We start from the raw sequence: 19,305 nt of genomic DNA, 5'->3' as shown, positions 1-19,305 counted from the left end.
TCATTTTATCATCTTCATATAAAGCCTCACTGTCCTCGACTCAGGCCTACTATCCTTTCTGTCCTTCCGGGCCATAGGTATACGGATCAGTGAGTCGACCGCAACCAACCATGCGCGTCCTCAACCTTCTCGCGTGGGTGGTCGTAGCAGTCTCTACCGTCTCTACTGCCGTTGTTGCGGCTTCAGCGCCGTCGACGGAGGGGATTAGGAACCTGGTCAAGCGTCGACTGCCGCATCATGTTGACAGCTTCCGGTTCGAGCTTGTCAACGTGACCGCGTCGCGGAAGTGGACGAATGATGAATATACGGTCGAGACCGGTGAGAATGGGACGATCTTGGTGCAGGGGAATTCGTTGAGTGCGCTTGCGAGTGGGTATGCTTGACTTTTGCTGTCCGCTCGAAGATGTCGGATCTCTGGCTTCGAGGAGTATTTGATACGGATGGTTGTTGACCATTCCAGTCTCCATCGATACCTGACGGATGTCGCGCATGTCGATATCTACTGGTATATCGGTAGCAGGCTGCATGTCGCGCCGGCAGAGCTGCCCCGGTTATCTGCTCCTTTGAAGGGTTCCAGTGTGGTCCCATGGCGGTACCATTTCAATACCGGTGCGTATCTCTCTTCTTCAGATCTGTAGAGAGATATCTGCTAATGAGGGTAGTGACTTTCTCGTACACCACCGCCTTCTGGACCTGGGAAGACTGGGAAGCCCAGCTCGACTGGATGGCCCTCCGCGGCGTGAACCTACCCCTGGCCTGGGTCGGCGCGGAGAAGATCTTCGTCGACGTCTTCCGCGAGATCGGTCTGACCGACGACGAGATCCTCTCGTTCCTGAGCGGCCCGGCCTTCCAGGCCTGGAACCGGTTCGGCAACATCCAGGGCTCCTGGGGCGGCAGTACCCTGCCCTTCTCCTGGATCGACGCCCAGTTCGGGCTGCAGAAGCAGATCGTCAGGCGCATGGTCGAGCTGGGGATGACGCCCGTTCTGCCGTCTTTCACGGGTTTCGTTCCCCGGGCTATCACGCGTGTTTTCCCAGATGCGAATGCGGTGAACGGTTCGCAGTGGGCTGAGTTCCCGACTCAATATACCAACGTCACTTTTTTGGATCCGCTCGATGCCCGGTTCACGCAGCTCCAGAAGAGCTTTATACAGAAGCAGATCGACGCGTACGGGAACGTCTCCAGCATTTACACCCTGGACCAGTACAACGAGAATGACCCGTTCTCTGGAGACCTGGGCTACCTGCGCAACGTGACCTACGGGACGTGGAAGAGCCTCAAGAGCGCGGACCCGGCGGCCATCTGGCTCATGCAGGGGTGGCTGTTCTACAGCAGCTCCGATTTCTGGACGGATGAGCGCGTCGAGGCGTACCTTTCGGGCGTCGAAGAGGATCACGATATGTTGATCCTGGACCTCTTCTCCGAGTCGCAACCGCAGTGGCAGCGGACGCACTCGTACTATGGCAAGCCGTGGATCTGGTGTGAGCTGCATGGCTACGGCGGGAACATGGGCATGTATGGCCAGCTCATGAACGTCACAGTCAACGCGGTCGAGGCCCTGGAGAACTCCAGCTCGTTGGTTGGATTCGGTCTGACGATGGAGGGTCAGGAGGGCAACGAGATCGTCTACGACCTCCTCCTGGACCAAGCCTGGTCCAGAAAGCCCATCGACACGGAGACATATTTCTACAACTGGGTGACCAGTCGGTACGCAGGTAGCAAGTCCCTTCCGGACGAAGTATACGCCGCATGGGGCATTCTCCGCACGACAGTCTACAACAACACGAACCTTGCCGCAGGCACGGCGGTACCGAAATCCATCCTCGAGTTCGCCCCGGCCCTCAGCGGCCTCACCAACCGGACGGGCCACCACCCGACGACGATCAACTACAGCCCATCCGATCTCGTCGAGGCCTGGAACCTGATGTACCACGCCGCTGCCGACAGGGAACCATCCCTATGGAGCAACCCGTCCTTCCAGTACGACATGGTCGACATGACGAGACAGGTCCTCGCCAACGCCTTCATCCCGATGTACACGGACCTGGTGTCCACGTACCAGTCCGGCAACGCCAGCAACGCCAGCAACGCTACCATCCACGGCAAGGGAGAGAGACTTCTGTCTCTCCTCTCAAGCCTGGACTCCGTCCTCCTGACCAACGAACACTTTCTCCTCTCCGACTGGATCGCTTCCGCTCGGTCCTGGGCTCGCCCCAATACCGACAGTAGTAGCAGCAGTAGTAATACCGATGTTGCAAACTTCTACGAATACAGCGCCCGCAACCAGATCACGCTCTGGGGCCCCACAGGCCAGATCAACGACTACGCCTCCAAGAGCTGGGGCGGGCTCGTCTCGTCGTACTATCTGCCCCGGTGGCGGATCTTTGTCGATTATCTGGACTCGAGCCCGGTCGGCAAGTTCAACGAGACGGAGCTGGAAGCCAAGCTGTTGGAGTTCTCCCTGGAATGGCAGAATGAGAAGTGGGGGCAGAGGTCCGCGGAGGTTTGGGGCACAGTTGGGGAGTTGGGGGATGTGTTGGGACGGTTGTATAAGGAGTGGAGGGGGAGGGGGGTGTTTTAAGTGTTTATCCCCCCCCCCTTCATATCTTATCTATGTACATGTCATATTATGTCATTTTGTGTTATTATGCCTTGCCTTGCCATACCATGTTATATATCATGTCATGCAATGTGCAGTAGATCATGTATATAATGCATACTATATTGTATACCTAATGTAGATTCTGGATCCAAGATCCATGTGGAAGAGTGTCCAAACATCCATAAGTACCTAATGGTTTAGTTAGACATATATGGAATCAGAAACGTATAATAAAATACTTAATAAAAAATCAATAAATACCTCACAACCACCATTCGTCCTGGGCCCGAGTTATGGTTGCCTCTTAGGTATATAGTACTAGTAGCACAGTACAACTAGTACAGAGCTAACTAGTTTCTAGTCTGATCAAATAAGGATATAGCATTAAGAGAGGAGGAATCAAGTCCAGCATGCATTGATTGGTTTTTTATACATCATAACTGTTACACATCTGCTGGGTGTAATATATTGGAAGGTCATGATTCCCATCTGCGAGACATTATATCACTGTAGAGACTGCGCAAGGAAAACTGGAAAGAAGCGTTTTTCTGAGAAAGGAAAAAAACATCCAGGAGAGTCATAAATGGATCAGTCAGGTAGGAAAGACGGTGGTGCGATGGACATGGAGCTATAGTGACGTGGCTCAGGCCGTCCACATGGTTAGTGATCTGCGGCTGAGCAGGCAGAAATAACGACGGGGAATCGCAGCCACTACAAAGTCTCCGCATGGTATATATATCTAACTCGCTGGCGACTGCAAATGTCATCGATGGAATAGAATAAGGCAGCAACAATGGGGGACTTGGGGCACGTGGACTGTTTATTTAATTCGTATCTCGTGTTTCCTTTTGACAACTTGCTCCGTCCCCTCTTCCACAGCCCATCTAGCAGTCACCAGCCGACTATACTCCCGTACCTGAGTTTTACTTACAGTTAGGAGTAATTCTAGGTCAATCCTTCGGTTAATCATGTCTCGATCACCCCTCGAACTGCCAGAGATCGTTGGGCATGTGCTGCAGTATCTTGACGGCAAGAGCTTGGTTGCGGCTGCGCAAGTCAACAGACTGTGGGCGGAGGAGGCTACAACTGTACGTCGCCTCCCCTAATGACATGTTTCAACCTTCCTCTTCTTCCATAATTACAGGCTGAACCGTGTTTGTATTTAGTGGATCTGGAGAGGCTCTTATCGTTCCTTAGAGTCTTTTTCATTGCCACTGAGGACGTTGGCAACGGAGTCCCCGAAGGAACGACGGGATTGGTAAATGAGACAACTTGACCAACTTTTCTAATTAAAAAGACAATACTCATTGTTGTGCTTTGACAGGTATTCTAAAAAGATCCGGCATTTAGACATTGAGCGGGCTGATGATGACGACAATACCTTTATTCTCCCTATTATCGAACTGCTGAAGCGAAAAAGGTTCTACTTTCCTAATGTGAAGTCCTTGATCATCGATGTCGGCAGTGAAAATATGAATGAGATGGACATGGCTCATTTCTTACAACCGAATCTCGTTTGTCTGGAGCTCTATGGCGGATATTATTCCCAATTTTTTCTGGAAGTGACCAGGGTGGGTAGAACGTGTCTCACACAAATGTCGAACTTGACTTATTATTAAAATTTGCAGAGACGTGCGCCTTCGCTCCGATCGTTTCTGCTCAGCAATCGCCTCCTCACTGAAAATCCATTGACAACACTCTTGACAGAGGATGATTTCCTAAATTTTCTCAAGGCGATGCCGTCTATAAAGCACCTGGATCTGTCAGTGGGATGGGACACATTGTTAACGGAAAATATGATGATTTATCTCATGTTCCGCCCTGGACTCGAGATGCTTTCTCTAGGACGCGGAAGTCTGTTGCGTTATAGCACAGTACGAGAAGCGATGGGCAAAAACCCCGACCGTGTCCCTTTCCCGCATCTGCGCGCTCTCGATGTTACCGCGGAAGATGAAGCCTTGCGTCTATTCCTGCCCCTGCTGAAGAATCTGCAGGCTGTAGACATCGCGGTTGTTGATTGCAAATTCCTAGCGGATCTGCCGCATTACGCATCTTCATGCACTCAATTGGAGGAAATTGATATTTGCTGGTACGGGCAAGGTGAATTTACCGGAAAATCGCTGCTAGATCTTGCGTCGCACTGTCCGATGCTCCGCAGAGTGCAGATGGAATACGGCCCGAGTCGCATCATCGATATTTCCGACGAAACGGTTGAGATGTTAGCAGCCAAGCTGGTTCATCTGGAGGTCCTTACGCTTCCATTTGATTTTGATTCTGGGGAGATAAGTTCCAAATCATTGGCATCACTCGCCCGTCACTGTCCTCGCCTCCAGGAATTGACGATGCTCGCCGATATCGAGTTTATCCAGCTGGACCATGAGCCCGAGCAGTTGCATTTCCCATCTTTATGGAGACTTAGCCTCGGGCGGATCAAGGCGGTTCGTCATCCCGCAGAATTGGAAGAAGAGAAGAACATGGCAGCTTTTCCTGATAGGATAATTCAACTGCTTGACAAGCGGTTCCCATCGTTGACAGAATTCAACTTCACACCTATTTTTACACATGACGATCACGCCGACCCGTATATTGTCAAAATTAGGCAACATTTCCTGCAAAGATCACGGCCTTTTTCTATGCCATGGCGTGTGAGCAGTAAACTGAAAGAAAGACTGATCGAGAGTGTACCTGGCAGCAGGTACAATCCTTTTCCTCCTGACGTCTGATAAGGTGGCATCGAAGTTCGCAAAATACAATGATCTGATCGGCAGGGTCCCTTTGATTAAAGAGATAAGAAATTATGCTTTCTGCCAGCTTTTTAAAATCCAATTGCCATCTTGCATTGTGTTGACTCAGAAAGAAACAAAGAAGTCACACCTTCAGCAGGTTGAGCTTTAGTTTTTTTTGGTTTGAATCAGGAATCATGAGATTCCCAGAAAGGGAAGGGGGCAACCAATCATAACTATTATATAGCATAAATGATCAAAGTGAAACCGTCCAAGACGAGAGGAATTTATGAACCAGAAAAAAAAATCAGTTATTCCGCAACGCAGTTCCCATTATGCTCAGTACTTAGTCTATGTGCCTTGTCAACGGAATGATCTGATATGTATATAATGTATAAACCGCATTGCCGGTAGACCTACCTATGGAGTGGTCTGTCCGAGACCAGACATATTTAACATAATGATAATACCGGTATAGCAAAGTTTCTAGAACGGTCAGTGCCCGTTTCGGTGAGCGGTGAAATTGGGTTCTACTTGTTATTTCTTGGATGTGACCCCTGTCAGTCAGTAGCTACGATAACACGTGACCTGCTTCACAAAGGTCCTATCTACGGAGTACTGTAGCAGCATGGATAAACGGTAGCTTTGCAGTGCCAATGGCAGCATCTACTTGTTGTGGAAGGCATTTAAATATTAACAAACTTTCATTCAAATACTAGCCGCGAAATCGCAGGCATAAACCACGAATTTGCTCCCAGCCATGAAAAAAAAAAAACTCGCCAAGCCATCCTTGCAAAGGAACAGGTAGCGTACACCGTACATGAAGCAAGAAGAGAAAGGAAGAGAAAGAGTTACCGGCATGCCACTGATGTGGTGAGAAAGGTCATAAAGAAAACCAGGCTCGAGGTCAGGTGCTTCAGACGCAACCATGACGACGGCATCGACATGACGATATTATGGGAAAAGAAAATTGGGGATAGGGGGATGTTCAAGTCTCGAAGGAGACGGGGAATGGTAATACACCCGAGGTCTCACTTCCGAGGGACTGAGTCGTAACACATGCGTGATCATCAAAAGCCACAGGAACATACCGCTTAGAAAGGAGAAAAAGAAGAACCACCAGGTAGAAGCTCAGAAATCCATAGAAGAAACATAGTGCCACATGGCAAAGAGATGGAGAGTCGGGAAATCATGACCAGGCCAAACTAGGGCACTTGGGAATCACGTGTGAGGCAGTCAAGCAGTCTGACCGTGGTCGATCTCAAGCTGACCGAGGTCCTTCTCGTCCTCGTAGTCATCGAATTCGAGACCGGCATCACGGCAACGCTGAATCCACTTCAGGGCGATGTCGCCACGGCGGTTAACTTCGCCCTTCAGCTTGGCGTTCTGCGCGCTAATCTCGTTGATGGCGTGAGTGGTGGTCATGTTGCTCTGCTCCCACCTCTCCGTCATGCTCTTCTTTTCTTCGTGCAGCTGGCAGATATACTCGATGGCACGCTGCAGAATGGCACCCTTGTTCTTGTCGCAGTTCGGGACAAGCTGAGCGATCTGGTTGATGCCCTCGTTGATGGCCTCGCGACGACGACGCTCAACTAGCAGACGTTAGAGAGGATACATCGACAGGGTGTCCAGGTGCAAGTGTACAATCTTACCCTCCTTGTGATTGTTTTTACGAATTGTATGCCACTCGGGTGAGCCAACGGTCGGCTTTTGGTTCATGCTCTGAGCCTCCCGGGCAGCATAGACTGCAGCCGCAGTCGAGTGTTGGCCGTGGTTAGGGCCCATTGTAGTCTGATTCATCTCATCCCCAAAGGTAAGTCCATGTGGGAGGTTTGCAGAGCTGTCGAAAGTGGTCTCCGGCGGCGGAGGATACTTGTTCTGGGGCGCATGAGCGGCCAGGGCTGCCTTGGCGGTAAGGGCATTCTCATCCGAGATGCCGTTCTGAGGTCCAACATGCTGAAGAATCTGCTGGTCGATCTGGCTCAACTCGGAAGTGGTATTCGGGAGCCCGTGAGTATCATAAGGGCCGAGGGGGCCATGGGCGAAGTTGGACTGGCCATCCGGTGGCGCGCTCAGACCCTGGATGTTCCCATTGCTGCTATGCGACGAACGAGCCAGCCGCTGGGAGTCAGGGCCAGCGCTGTCACTGCTGTCGCGCTTCCGCTTGTTGGACGCGTTTCCATCTGTAGTATTAATCGACTGGTCTGACATGATGGAGACGTGGAATAGACGTGAACGCGACGGCTCCTTGCGTTACTTCACAAGAGGTCAGCGCGCGTCGTACAACCAGCCACACAGGCTAAAACTTGCCTATTAGAATGCGATAACTCTGGCAACGTGAGATATGCTTGCGGCTAGAGGACACCTGACTGTCTCGAACAGTAGATATGCTGTGGTACAAGGGCTATCAGCGCGTGTGCGCGAGTGCATACAGGTGTAGTGCGGAGGAAAGATTCACAAAGCGGGCAAAGTGAGTTTTTGTCCTTACCCTGCAAGTGACTTGCTCCCCAGGGCAGGCTGGAAATATGCAGCAGGGAGATTAGTGAATGGGAAGAGGGAAGGCTAAGGATCATTGTCAGAATTGCACAGCCAGTGACTAAGGTGCGCATCCCCAAACACGCCGGTTCTCTGTCCCGGTCGCAACGATTGTGGATCGCACAGATCGACTCCTTAGACCGGTACAGAGATGCAGTCCCTGTATACAGATCATGTGCATTGACAATGAAAGGAGTTCAGGAGGGGACAAGGCAAAGATGTGTGATGAACGCGCCAGGGCAGTCTGCGACCGGGGCACAGAGAAGGGGAGCAGCATCGCGGGGAACAGCCATGGCTAACCGGCACTCGACGGGACAGCAGAGCATCCGCGTTGTCAGTGCTGGGAGCCCTGGAGGCTGCTGGCAAGACGCGATGGGCAAGGCGGGGGAGATGAACGCGAGATGGAGCCGTACCTTGGATGATCTATCTATCACCTGACAGCAGGTCACCTGCCACGGGCAACAATAGAGTCGCTAATCGAAGTCACGATAGTCGAAACAAGACACTGAAGACTCCAAAAGGGGAGACGACTGGAGAAAAAGGCAGATAAAACCTCCAGGACGGAGAATCAGTGAATCGAGAGAATAAGCAAAAGAGGTGGTTGTTTTATCATGGGAGAGGGCGAGGAGGACCTGAGTACTGGGAGTAGAGTCGAGTAGAGCAGGGAGGGCGGGCTGCTCACGTGGCGAGGGACGAGGGCGCGAGGTGAAGAGGAGAAGGGCGCCCGGCGGCCCGCAGCGACCAGAGGCGCAGGACGCGTCACCTGACGGCGGAAGCCCCGAGCATGCTGACGGAACGAGACGGATGGCGCCTCCCACCCTCCCTCTGCCTGCCCCGGGTCATGTGCGCGCGTCCCGTGCCCCGTCGAGCCCTCCTCGCAGCCTGCCGCCTACCGTCTCTGATTGGCCCAGTGCCGCATCCCACCGGCTGCCCGGACGTCCTTCTCCCGGCGCACGTGCTTTGCCCTAACCCTCCTTCCAGCCTTGAGTCTCTTCCCCTCACCTCCTCGTCCTCCCTCTCAGCCAGCCGTTGCAATCTGCCTGCTTCTCCGGGGAACTAGGCGATGGCGATCCTTCACATTTCGCAGCAAACAGATGGGCCGGGCTGTTGTATTTTCTTGATGTGTGGCGCAGGCGCCCATCCCGACTGTCTGGGCCGCATCGCTGCGTACGTCTTCCCCGAAACTTCGGCCAGCCTTTCCGTCACGCCAAGGTGTGGTACTGGAGATAGCCCTGGTTTTCGGATGTGCATTGCCCTTGTCGATTGCCGGATCTCCCTCGACAAGGTGTTGAAACGTCCAAAACGTCTTGCGCAGTCGAGAATCGCTTCCAGCACTGGCCTGCGTTCGATTCCCAGGATCTTCCTCTTGGAGTCTTGACGACTATTTCAACCTTTGTATTCCTGTGTCATCTTTTCTTTGTTTGGTCTCTGAGACAATATGCCTAGCTGTGCTGTTAGCTATCTGTGCACCCCAGCAGCTGGAAGCAGTGCGGGGAGATGGATAACTGTATCACATGTACAGCAAGGCACACACACATTTGACTCACACGCTTCCTCACTGCCTGGGGTAGCAGCAGCATCCACAAAATTACTCATTGCCCTCTAGACTCTGTAACAGGCTCTGGGAGAACCTGTTCGGGGTTAGGAATCTGAGACATCCAATTTTTGGCCTACATAGAGGTTTACCTGTTTCACATGGCCCAGGCTGTTGATCTCTTGACCGGATGTCATGGGAGGGTTGGAAGCTGCGCTGATGGAGATGGAGGTGGGTGTGATGAAGAGGATAAAAGATAAGCAAGAGAAGACGAAGGAGGACGACTGTCACCTCAGAGGATGTTGTTCTGCCGATAGCGTCCCGCGGAATGGTCCAAAAGGCAAGTCACATGGAATCCGCATCATATCTCGGCGCTGCACATGACCTGCTGTTGCTGGACATGGGTGGGCGACACAGACCTTTCTTTCACCTCCTGGGGTGACCGGACTCTACGACCCTGGGTGCGAGTCTTCATTGCGGTCCATCTTCATGCTAGTTCCCACGGTCCAGACCTTTCCCCCTTCTCTGAAAGATCAGAAGACTATCAAGCTTCTTGTGCAGTGTGGTACCAATTATCGACCTTCGGCGGCTATCTGCAGCTTGGGGTTTGCTTCTCCAACTTCCGTGCTCAGATTCTTACTAGAGCGATCAACCGAACCTATTGCTATACAGGGTACCAGGGGCAGCATCTGCAACAAAATGTCTACACCAGCCCTGCTCCATGATATTGCAATGCAGTTCAACCTTGGCCAAAGATTGCAAGTGCAAATGCACGAAAATAATAGAGTGAACAGGCTTCGAGGTTCAACCTTGATATTCTCCCTATATGCACCATACAATCGGTCCGATATAAGCATTCTAGGGAACCCTTGCTGCTCTGAAATGGCAGGAAGATGTTTGTCGTTTCCAGAGTATGCCAACTTTTAGGACCATCAGCTGACAGTGGCACATCCGAGAGCACCCCATGTTGATCCCGTCAAATTGACTTGGCAGCCTAGTTGGAGTGTAGAAGCTCCGCTGAAGGAATGTAATAAGATCCTTTCAGGGGATCTAGTCGATATAATACCAGTCTCCCGAGTTTCTCATTAGACAATCTTTTTAGAAGACCTCTCTTAGGGGACCTGATCGATAGCTTTGGGATCGGAGACAGAGTCCTCGGTGCTCGACCTGGGCAGCGTCGTTCACTAAAGCATTAGGCTATTGTGTCTGATCGCTACTTCGAATGTTCTCGAGAGAACCCATTGGTCAGTGACTGACCATATCCAGTGCGCATATAAACAGATGTACTCTTATAGGACATGCTATATCTGGTACCAATGGCTGCAACCAGATGTCTAGACACTTTTTGTGGCTGAGCGGTTTACCTATGAGATATACTATTCTATCTACCTGTGACGCTTGTCGGACTACTGCAGAAATAGAAGGCTAACTATTTATGAGTCTTTGAAGATCATATAGTGAACCAAGACATGCTTTAAACCTCAATCTCCGAAATAAATGACTGCCAAGTAGTCTTTATTGTGTGATACGGTTGAAGGCACACCATTGGTCATTTGAAGAATCACCATATTCTATATATCATCTCTAATCGTAGCCGTTGGAATGCATACATACACCGGGTTCTACACCAGATCCTACCACACCATCTATAATTACCACCGCACTCTTAGAAGAAAGAAAACTCTCTTGAGTTGGGGCCTTCAAACAAATAAGGCCACACTCACAGCTAGAAAACTCATCCAGACTCACTCGACTTCGAAGACCTCCTTACGAGCCCAAACACCATCTTCGGATCCGCCCGCGTATCCGCAAAACAGACCCCTTCCTCCCTCGCACCCATCATATCCCAGCAGAGGATCTTCACATCGAACCCCTTCTTTTCTTCACCACCATCACCACCGCCGACATCTTCACTTCCCCCTCCTCTGGTCCCTCCCCCACCGATTCGACACGGCTGCTGCTGCGTGACAGCGATGACGGCGCTCGTCCCCGCGTACCGCGCGGGAGGCTTGTCCTCCGCAACGGGCTCCTCCTCACCGGCACGGTTCGCGAAGACGATAACCACTTTCTTCTTATGCATTGGCTTCCCTCCCACAGTAGCTCCATCATCCTTTCCATCATGGCCACATTCACCAAGATGATAACACTCATCATCAATATCCCCCTCATGTCCCATCCGCTTCTCAATCAGCGGCCAAAACCGCTGGATCCAGTAATTGAAGGTATCCATGTCCGGGCGGCCGCGGGCCTCAAGCGAGGCGAGCTCCTCGGGTCCGAGGAATGTGAGCCACGCCATGGAGAGGATGACGAGTTGGGATTGCGAGTCGATGACGCGGTTGGCGAATTCCCATGCCGTGAAGGGCGCCTCGAAGCGGTAGGGGTTGATGTCCATGCAGATGCCGAAGGTGGCGGGGACGTGTTTCTGGACGGCTCTATTACTGTCGGATGGTAGTTGTGATGATGATGATGATGACGACGGCTCCGGTAAGCTCTTGTCTCGTCCAAAAGTGAATGAGTGGAATCCCTCCACGTCGCCCTCGGCCGCCCACGTCTCGTCCGTGTAGTAGAGGAACCGCTTTCTGTAGTTCAGCAGGATCTGCCCCTCCTCATCGACGACGAGGAGAGAGTTGAAGCATTTGTCTTCGGCGCCAGCCTCTTTATCTGAAGATGATGATGCCCTCTGGATCTCCGGGTAGCCGACGCAGACTTTACATTTGAGACGCTTGGCCGTCTCCCGGGCCCATTTTGCTGTTGGCCCTTCGCCTAGGGGTTCCAGGTAGGGCGTGATTGCTTCCAGGGAGGGAAAGTTGTAGCCTGTAGAGTAGAGTAGGTCAGTAATTTTTTTTTCAATATTCAAAAATTTGAAAATTTTTCAAAATGCAGTTTCGCTCAGGTATATGCACTCAGGGAAAATATGGCAAATACAAGCAAAAAGGAATGTCCAAATGATCCCCAAAAATGCAATGATCTTAAACCGGGAACTTGGCAACGAAGCAAAGAACACAGAGAAAAAATGCATATTTATAAAATAACACAGAACTGAAACCGAAAGAACAGAAAAAGACCACACGTCGTGGATACCACTCAGTACTCAGACAAGAAAGAACACAGAATAGAACTCACCGGTAAACGCCAACTCAGGCAAGACCAAAATCTCCGGCCCCAACTCCTCAATCCCACCACCATTTCCCCCCTCCTTCTTCCCCCGCTTCAGCAACTCATCCGCGCGGCGGATATTCCCCTCCACGTCGCCCAGCTTCGGGGCGAACTGGAGCGTGGCGATCTTCATGCCTCTGCGCTGCTGCTGCTGGTGGTAGTGTTGACGGTGTCGGTCTAAATGATGTATAGTATGCCAGTGCCAGTGCCAGAAGCTATGAGTATGGGAGGTATAGGTATGGAGATGGTGCTGTCGTTGTAACCATGCAGGAGGACGGGGAAGATAAAAAGAAAATCCAGACAAGGACAGGGACCTCTTCTTCGGATTTATGTGTCTGCCAGACGTGTGTCCATAATTTGGATTTTTTAGAAAAATGTGAAAAGCAGGACGACGGTCCGGGCCGGTGGCTTTAGCTGTAGTATCAAGAGAGAAACGAGAAGAGAGGCGGGAAAGGTGTGGAGGCGTAAGGCGAAGAATCTTGAAGGGTTTTTGTTACAGATTGATCAGGACTTGTAATTGTCTGGCTTTATTTTACTGATTCTTTCCGTGCGGCAGTTGAGGTTACGAAGGGATATATATCAAATCCTTGTTCAGTGTTCTCTGACGTGTAGAAACAGCTGTTGCTTGAGGTGGTGGGTATTGCTATCGTTGATTGGTCCACTGATTTGAATTCAAATACCACGTGATCAGGTTAATATGCCCATATGGTATTAGCCTCGGCATGTCGATGAGTACGATGAGGGTATAAATTTGAAAAGAGAGGAAAGTCTGTTGGGTATCATTATTTACGCAGTTTCGTTCTTCTATCCACATAGGTAACATGTGTGTGATCTATCCTACAATTCCCCAATAGAGAACAAAAGATCAGAAGTTGCAAGCCAACCCATTGATTCATCTCATTGCGCTATATCCGTTTCACACAACTTTCAACAGGTAACATTCAATGGTATATGCTAGATGAGAAGTGCCAGATAATATCCCTCCACCAACGCCATGCAAATGACCCATTATGTGGGAATCCAGAAACAAACAAGGTACCCAATAAATGAACCCATCCTTAAGAAACCCGAACACCATAGCAATGCGACATTCCAGCAGATCAAATCTTTCTATAGAAATCCATGAGAACGGATAACAGTTAAACCTTCACATAGACCCAGGCTGAAGCAGGTTGAAATGGTATTGACACATAAAGGATAAAAGGAGTATACATAGCCGATAAGGACGCGGGCCCTCACTTCTTTTCCTTCTTATCTTTCTTCGGGACATTCCTTGGAGGCGTCAGGTTCAATGGCTTGAATGCCAGGCCCTTGCCACCCGTAAGCCTGATCCTTTGTTCTGTCCGGGACATGGTACGTCCTAGACCAAGCGGGGTGTCGGGAGCAAGAGCAACATCGTAGCCATTCACACGAGCTTGCGAAGGAGATTGACTCCTGGACAAGTCGCTAACAGAGGAGAGACTTCTCGAAAATCTGCTGCGAGAAGCAGGCCTTGGCTCTGGATATTCATGAAAACTCTCAAGAAGGCTTGGCCCGGTCCTTAGGGACTCTGCAGCTATCCTAGCAGCAGATAGAAGAAGTTCATCCTCGTCAATACGAGGGATCACTCGACCCTTGGGTTCCTCTGGTTTGGGTGCGGGTTTGCGCTCAGTCGTGGCCTTGACCTGTTCAAGTATCGGAAGCGTCGGCAGGGGCTTTATCGAAGCCAGAGCGATGGATCGCCGGCCTGAAGGTGTCTCTTCAGCCTTTGGTTCTTCTTCAGCTTTCGATATCTTTGCCGCTCTTGAGGTTTCTTCAGAATGTGGTTGTTCCTCCTGCTCTTCCAATGGTCTTTTTCGACTAGCACTGAAGTCTCGACGACGTCTATTGGCAGTTTCGCGCAAGGCCTCAATCCAAGCAAGGCGACGCTCGTTTGCACCAGAATCTAGGAAAGGCCAGGTTAGCAAGAATGAGAGACGTAGACGTCTTTAAACGTAGGAAACGATATTCTTCAAAAGTCGTGGACTTACCAAAGAATTCCCTATCCGGAAGTAGTTCCCCGTCGACGGGTTCTTTGGAGATCGAAGGTTCCACCGGAGACGTCAACATTGCAAGAGGCTCAGCTCTAGTTACAGCTACAGGACCCGCCTGAGCTGCTTCTGACGGCTGAGGAGGCGCCTTTTCAGTTGAGGTTATCGACACATGCTTCTCTTGGGTGGAGGCTACCGTTGGAGGAGTAATAGTTGCTGGCTCCGATGGCACGGGAGGCGGTGGTTGAGCTGCTGTGCTGGAGACTTTTGCAAATTTGTTCTCCTGGTTCCCATCAACAGTTGGAACAGACGAGGTTGGCGGAGCAAATATCCCTCCCCCGGGGATAGATGAACAAGTAGCTTTGACATCAGATTAGCATCGGCGAATTGTGCGCTTGCATGGTGGCGAAAGTTTATAGATAGAGGATATATACCTTCGGTTTTCGGAGGAAACTGTCCGCTCGTCGGAAACAAAGACGGAGGTTTTTGTTGGAATATGTCTGGTTTCTGGACAGGTTGCGAGAACAGATTATGACCGCTCGCAGGCTTCGGTTCTCCAATTGACGGCATTTTATTGGAGAAGTTGAAGATAGAGCTCGAAGGAGCCTGCGCTGTTTTTAAGGAATCGAAGACGCTTGCTGGCCGATCACCTGCAGGTGCAGGGGACGGACCAGTAGCAGGGGCGTTTGAAAGAGCTGGCGTGAAAGAGAACGGCTGCGCCGAAGTTTCAGGGGGGATGTGAGCTGCACCAGGAGGCTTAGGTTGGAACAGGCCTGTTGATGCAGCAGTGTCGCTTTTCGTCTCAGAAGTCAAGAAGCCGGATTTTGCTGAAAAGATCGAGGAAGTTTGTTGAGCGTTGGGCTGAGCAGAGATGGTATTCTGAGTGTGAGAGGCTGCACTATTCTGTGACGTAAACGTTGCTGGAGCTGAAAAACCAAATGGATTAGGAGGGGTCACAGAGGTTGCCGTAGGACCTTGCGTCTGCGAAGCCCCAAACATGGATGAGAAAGTCTGTTTTGATTCAGCAGGTCGGGGCGCAGGCTGCGCGAAAAGACCTGCTGGCTTGTTAATTTCCAAGTTTGACGAGCTCTCGCTGGTGGCCGTTTGTGAAAAGCCTTGGAACGCATTGCTAAAAGTTGAAGTAGACGTCGAAGGCTCTGCAAAACCATCAAATCCCGGAGTATGCCCATTGACTTGGATCTTAGGAGCGGGTGTTTCGTTTTCGTCTTCACTGACAAAAAGAGAATCATTTTCATCGGCAGTCTCCGTAACAGCAGCCGGCTGCAACGTGTCCACGCGACTGGGCAAAAGAGAAGTGTCAATCATCCCCTGGCTTGCTGCTTGTTTGACATTCAACCCAAGGATGATGGCGACTAGTGTTCTCCCTGCACGCTTGGATTCAACGTATTTTTCTGAAAAGGCATGTTGCGAAGAGGGCTGGAAATCTACTTGAAGGGTTAGAAGGTGTCCATTATTCGCGTCAAAAAATAGTAAGGATGTGGCTGAGTGGGGGCCAGAAGTACGATGATAAAGGACAGTAGGCAGATGTCACACGGGAATCCATACACATACCGACAGAGTCAACGGCGCGGTTACCCCAGTTCAGGTATAGCTGTCCCTCACTATTCTCAGAGAACTCCAGACTCTGTTCTTCGCAAAAGTCGCGTGTTTGTTCAGTGTCATCGAAGTATAGAGCATCAGTCAATTCCTCCAGAGTCCACTCCTCGTTCTTGTGCTGCTGGGAAAGGGGCTGACGACAGTATCCCTTCCAGATCGATCGGATGGCGGTGTGTCGGACGTGATTGAAATAGATCTCAGCAACACAGGCCAGGAGATATGAAACGCATGGAGAGTCGACCAAGCTGAAAAAGCGAGTGTAGAAACCCTGGGCAATTGCGTTCGGTCGCTTGGCGTCTAGTGTGCCTTGGTATTCCCACGTATTGCCGGCGGCGGCAAATAGCTCCAAGGCAACTTGAACCCGGGGCGATTGGCGCAGCTCAGCAGGCCATTTTTGCACTCGAGCCTCTAAATCGGGCCTCTGGTCATGAATAGAGAAGACGATATAGTAGGCTCGAAACTCATCCTCGTTCGGAAATGCAATGCGCCCTCGGTTGTCGTCATAGTAATACATCAGCGAAAGTAGGGTATTATTGAGCTGCTCCCGCTCCTGATGATGGTCGAACGGTTCTTGGTTGGCTGGGCTAGACAGTAAGTGGAGGGACACGATGTGGAAACGAGCTATCCGCTCAAGACAGGTAACTGCCATTCGGACATGATCCTCCTGGGTGAGTTGCTGGATTGAGAGGTCGTTTCGGATAGATCTAGTACGATCCCAGACAAATTTATGTATAACTCCAAGAGGTTCGGTTCCCCCAATTATATACCGTATGAGATAGTTCATAGTTTGAAGAAGGGTTTTGGGGGTCCGAATATCAGACGGTAATTGTTCGTCATAACCCGCCGCAGACCTTCTGAACCGCTTGAGCATTTTTGTTTCCATGTTTTGATATTTGTTTGTTGCGGGGTGAAGAAACTGCAGAAATATGTAAGCATACTGATAACCTCAGCGTTCTCTGTCGTTTCCGGGAGGGTACCTTTTCGCTCTTGTCGACCATCTTCTGAACAATGCGTTCGACACGCTCAAACTCAGGACACATGCTCGTACAGGTTCCGACGGGGGTGATTGCCTGATTCAAAGAAGTAGGTTGATTAGGGTCTGCCATTTGCCCTTCCTTGATGGCTCTTTCCCGTTGTTTTGCCCTGTCAAGCTTGAGCTACACGAAAGGGTCAGCCAGGCCATGGAAATAGGTCTGAATAAAAATATATAGACTCAAGAGATAATTTGGTGCCACGTACTTTCTCATAACGGTCATGGTAGCTGCTCATCACCTTGGCATCTTCCACAGGGACGCTGGTCTTCGTCTTGCCGGTAGGTCTAGCTGCCGAACGACGTCGGGGGTCTCTGCCCCGATCAATCGATGACCCAAATGCACCGGCCATACTGGATGGTGCCCCAAAGGTGGTAGATCCAGCCGTGATCCCCGCGAAAGGTGAAGAGGTACTCGGCTGGGCGGCGCCACCAGGCTTTCCAAACGTGGAGGAGAATACGGCATTGTTCTGTTTCAGCTGGGCAAAAGGAGAGTCGGTCGGTGGCGTGCCCATAGTCGTCTCGGCCTTCTCTTGCACAGCATGACTCTCCGTCGAAGTTGTTGATGTATCGCTTCTACGGTCAGACCTTGCGGCCGATCCGACGCCTCTCACCCGGCCGCGGGATTTCGATTCGCGCTGCGAACTGGCTTTCTTCGACTGATACGGCGTTGGTCGACCGTGCGATGAACGCGCACGTCCTGCTGCGCTCCCGGCGCCATCCTTCTTTTGGCCAGCGGCAGGCCCAGTGAAGGGATTCGATGCACCAGCCATTGCACCAAGACCAGAAGAGGAGCGTTGCACCGCGATCGTAGTAGCTTAAATCGATAAACTACTGTTGTAGCTTGTCACGGACTTTTCTTCTTCACTTTGTGGACGGAAGGCTTTCGACGACTTGAGATAAGAGGGAGGTTGGATAGAAAGTCCTGGGAAAAAAGCTGTCCATTGGACGGGACCAATCCAATGAGTGGAGGAACAAAAGTCAGCGCAGGTGGCATAATAAAGGATTAAAGGGAACGCTCGCACGAAACAGTATGTAGGCCACCTTGCGGACAGGGCCTGGTTCGGACACGGGGACGGTGAACAAGAGCTGGCAGTACCTGGTGAAGACGGGCTAAACGAGCGGACTTCGGTCGCGGAATCGGGTAAAAGCGCCAGAGGATTCGCGCAGTGTTTCCCCTGTGCCGATATGAATGTGCTGCAGAGGGAAGCAAGCCCCGAAGGACTTGGAGGACGACGAGGGGAGAAGAGATCTCCGATGAGTAGGTCTGGCCATCTAACGGTGAAATCGGTGAGGATGACCGCCACTCAGAGAACTAAGCTTAAGGAGACATTTATGCAGCTGCATGCATCGCGACACACAAGCAGGTCCTCTCGTCCGGCTTTAGGGCAACGATGACGGCGCGGATTGATCTTTGTTCTGAGTCGATGAAATGGCTGAGGGCACGAGAGCTCTCCGAGTCTGTCTGGTCTCCGCGCCGCCAGCGAAGCTACGCGCCGCACGGGCCATCTCTGGGCGGAGCGACAGGCGCGTCTAGCTTAACACCCACATATTTACGGCATGACAAGTTGCCCTCATCTCGCCCATATGTGTCAATGGATCGGTTGTGCGACATCAAGGAAAACGTATCTCATATTTCGTTACCGAAAGTAAACACTAGGTACTACGTACTATCTCACTAAGATCATACTAGATGTTGTGACATCAGGAATAACAATAAAGAAAAATCCCGCCCACTTGTCCAGTGTGTTCGTATACGAACTATGCCACTTTATTATGCTGACCCATCCGATCCTCATTCTTCAGACAGAAGCGAAAGGTGAAGCGCTCAACGGCAATTGGTAGTTGGTCTGGTGGAATCACATTGACATCAATTCCAACATATAGGCACATATTCCCTGTTCTTCAATGCTTCGGTTATGGCGTGGGAAAGCAGCACTTCCCTGCCGTGGAGCTCAGTGCCCATGCAATCATCCATTGGCGGCGCCTGTGTGGCAAGAAGGTCAAACTTTTCGGGTCTCTAAATTACCACCGTACATCTTTTCCGTGTTTCAAATTCTCGGGCTCAAGCACGACGACACATCCACAATCCGTGCTCT

At 51.1% G+C, this 19,305-nt stretch overlaps 6 protein-coding genes across 6 annotated transcripts; 3 read left to right on the top strand and 3 right to left on the bottom strand.

Moving 5' to 3' along the window:
- Window positions 1–110: 110 nt before the first annotated feature.
- Window positions 111–2,581, top strand: VTN00DRAFT_6013 (uncharacterized protein; the record flags this gene model as incomplete). Its single annotated transcript, XM_069432603.1, has 3 exons — window positions 111–373; window positions 461–609; window positions 663–2,581. The coding sequence occupies 3 exons, from the start codon at window positions 111–113 to the stop codon at window positions 2,579–2,581; spliced, it is 2,331 nt and encodes a 776-aa protein (XP_069288445.1).
- A 989-nt stretch (window positions 2,582–3,570) lies between these two features.
- Window positions 3,571–5,325, top strand: VTN00DRAFT_6012 (uncharacterized protein; the record flags this gene model as incomplete). The annotated part of the gene is made up of 4 exons (XM_069432602.1): window positions 3,571–3,690; window positions 3,769–3,860; window positions 3,927–4,173; window positions 4,231–5,325. 4 exons carry the CDS (start codon window positions 3,571–3,573, stop codon window positions 5,323–5,325), a joined length of 1,554 nt encoding a protein of 517 aa, XP_069288444.1.
- A 1,236-nt stretch (window positions 5,326–6,561) lies between these two features.
- On the bottom strand, window positions 6,562–7,536 carry VTN00DRAFT_6011 (uncharacterized protein; the record flags this gene model as incomplete). Its single annotated transcript, XM_069432601.1, has 2 exons — window positions 6,562–6,917; window positions 6,978–7,536. 2 exons carry the CDS (start codon window positions 7,534–7,536, stop codon window positions 6,562–6,564), a joined length of 915 nt encoding a protein of 304 aa, XP_069288443.1.
- A 1,108-nt stretch (window positions 7,537–8,644) lies between these two features.
- Window positions 8,645–9,238, top strand: VTN00DRAFT_6010 (uncharacterized protein; the record flags this gene model as incomplete). Its single annotated transcript, XM_069432600.1, has 2 exons — window positions 8,645–8,888; window positions 8,994–9,238. The coding sequence occupies 2 exons, from the start codon at window positions 8,645–8,647 to the stop codon at window positions 9,236–9,238; spliced, it is 489 nt and encodes a 162-aa protein (XP_069288442.1).
- A 1,891-nt stretch (window positions 9,239–11,129) lies between these two features.
- On the bottom strand, window positions 11,130–12,683 carry VTN00DRAFT_6009 (uncharacterized protein; the record flags this gene model as incomplete). The annotated part of the gene is made up of 2 exons (XM_069432598.1): window positions 11,130–12,208; window positions 12,518–12,683. The coding sequence occupies 2 exons, from the start codon at window positions 12,681–12,683 to the stop codon at window positions 11,130–11,132; spliced, it is 1,245 nt and encodes a 414-aa protein (XP_069288441.1).
- A 1,102-nt stretch (window positions 12,684–13,785) lies between these two features.
- On the bottom strand, window positions 13,786–17,979 carry VTN00DRAFT_6008 (uncharacterized protein; the record flags this gene model as incomplete). The annotated part of the gene is made up of 6 exons (XM_069432597.1): window positions 13,786–14,474; window positions 14,560–14,919; window positions 14,994–16,004; window positions 16,132–17,092; window positions 17,154–17,333; window positions 17,416–17,979. The coding sequence occupies 6 exons, from the start codon at window positions 17,977–17,979 to the stop codon at window positions 13,786–13,788; spliced, it is 3,765 nt and encodes a 1,254-aa protein (XP_069288440.1).
- Between the last annotated feature and the right edge of the window lie 1,326 nt (window positions 17,980–19,305).

The sequence above is a fragment of the Thermoascus crustaceus genome, assembly GCF_041956765.1.
Source record: "Thermoascus crustaceus strain CBS 181.67 unplaced genomic scaffold VTN00scaffold_3, whole genome shotgun sequence".
Classification (NCBI taxonomy): Eukaryota; Fungi; Ascomycota; class Eurotiomycetes; order Eurotiales; family Thermoascaceae; genus Thermoascus; species Thermoascus crustaceus.
This window is presented reverse-complemented; position numbering and strand designations above follow the sequence as displayed.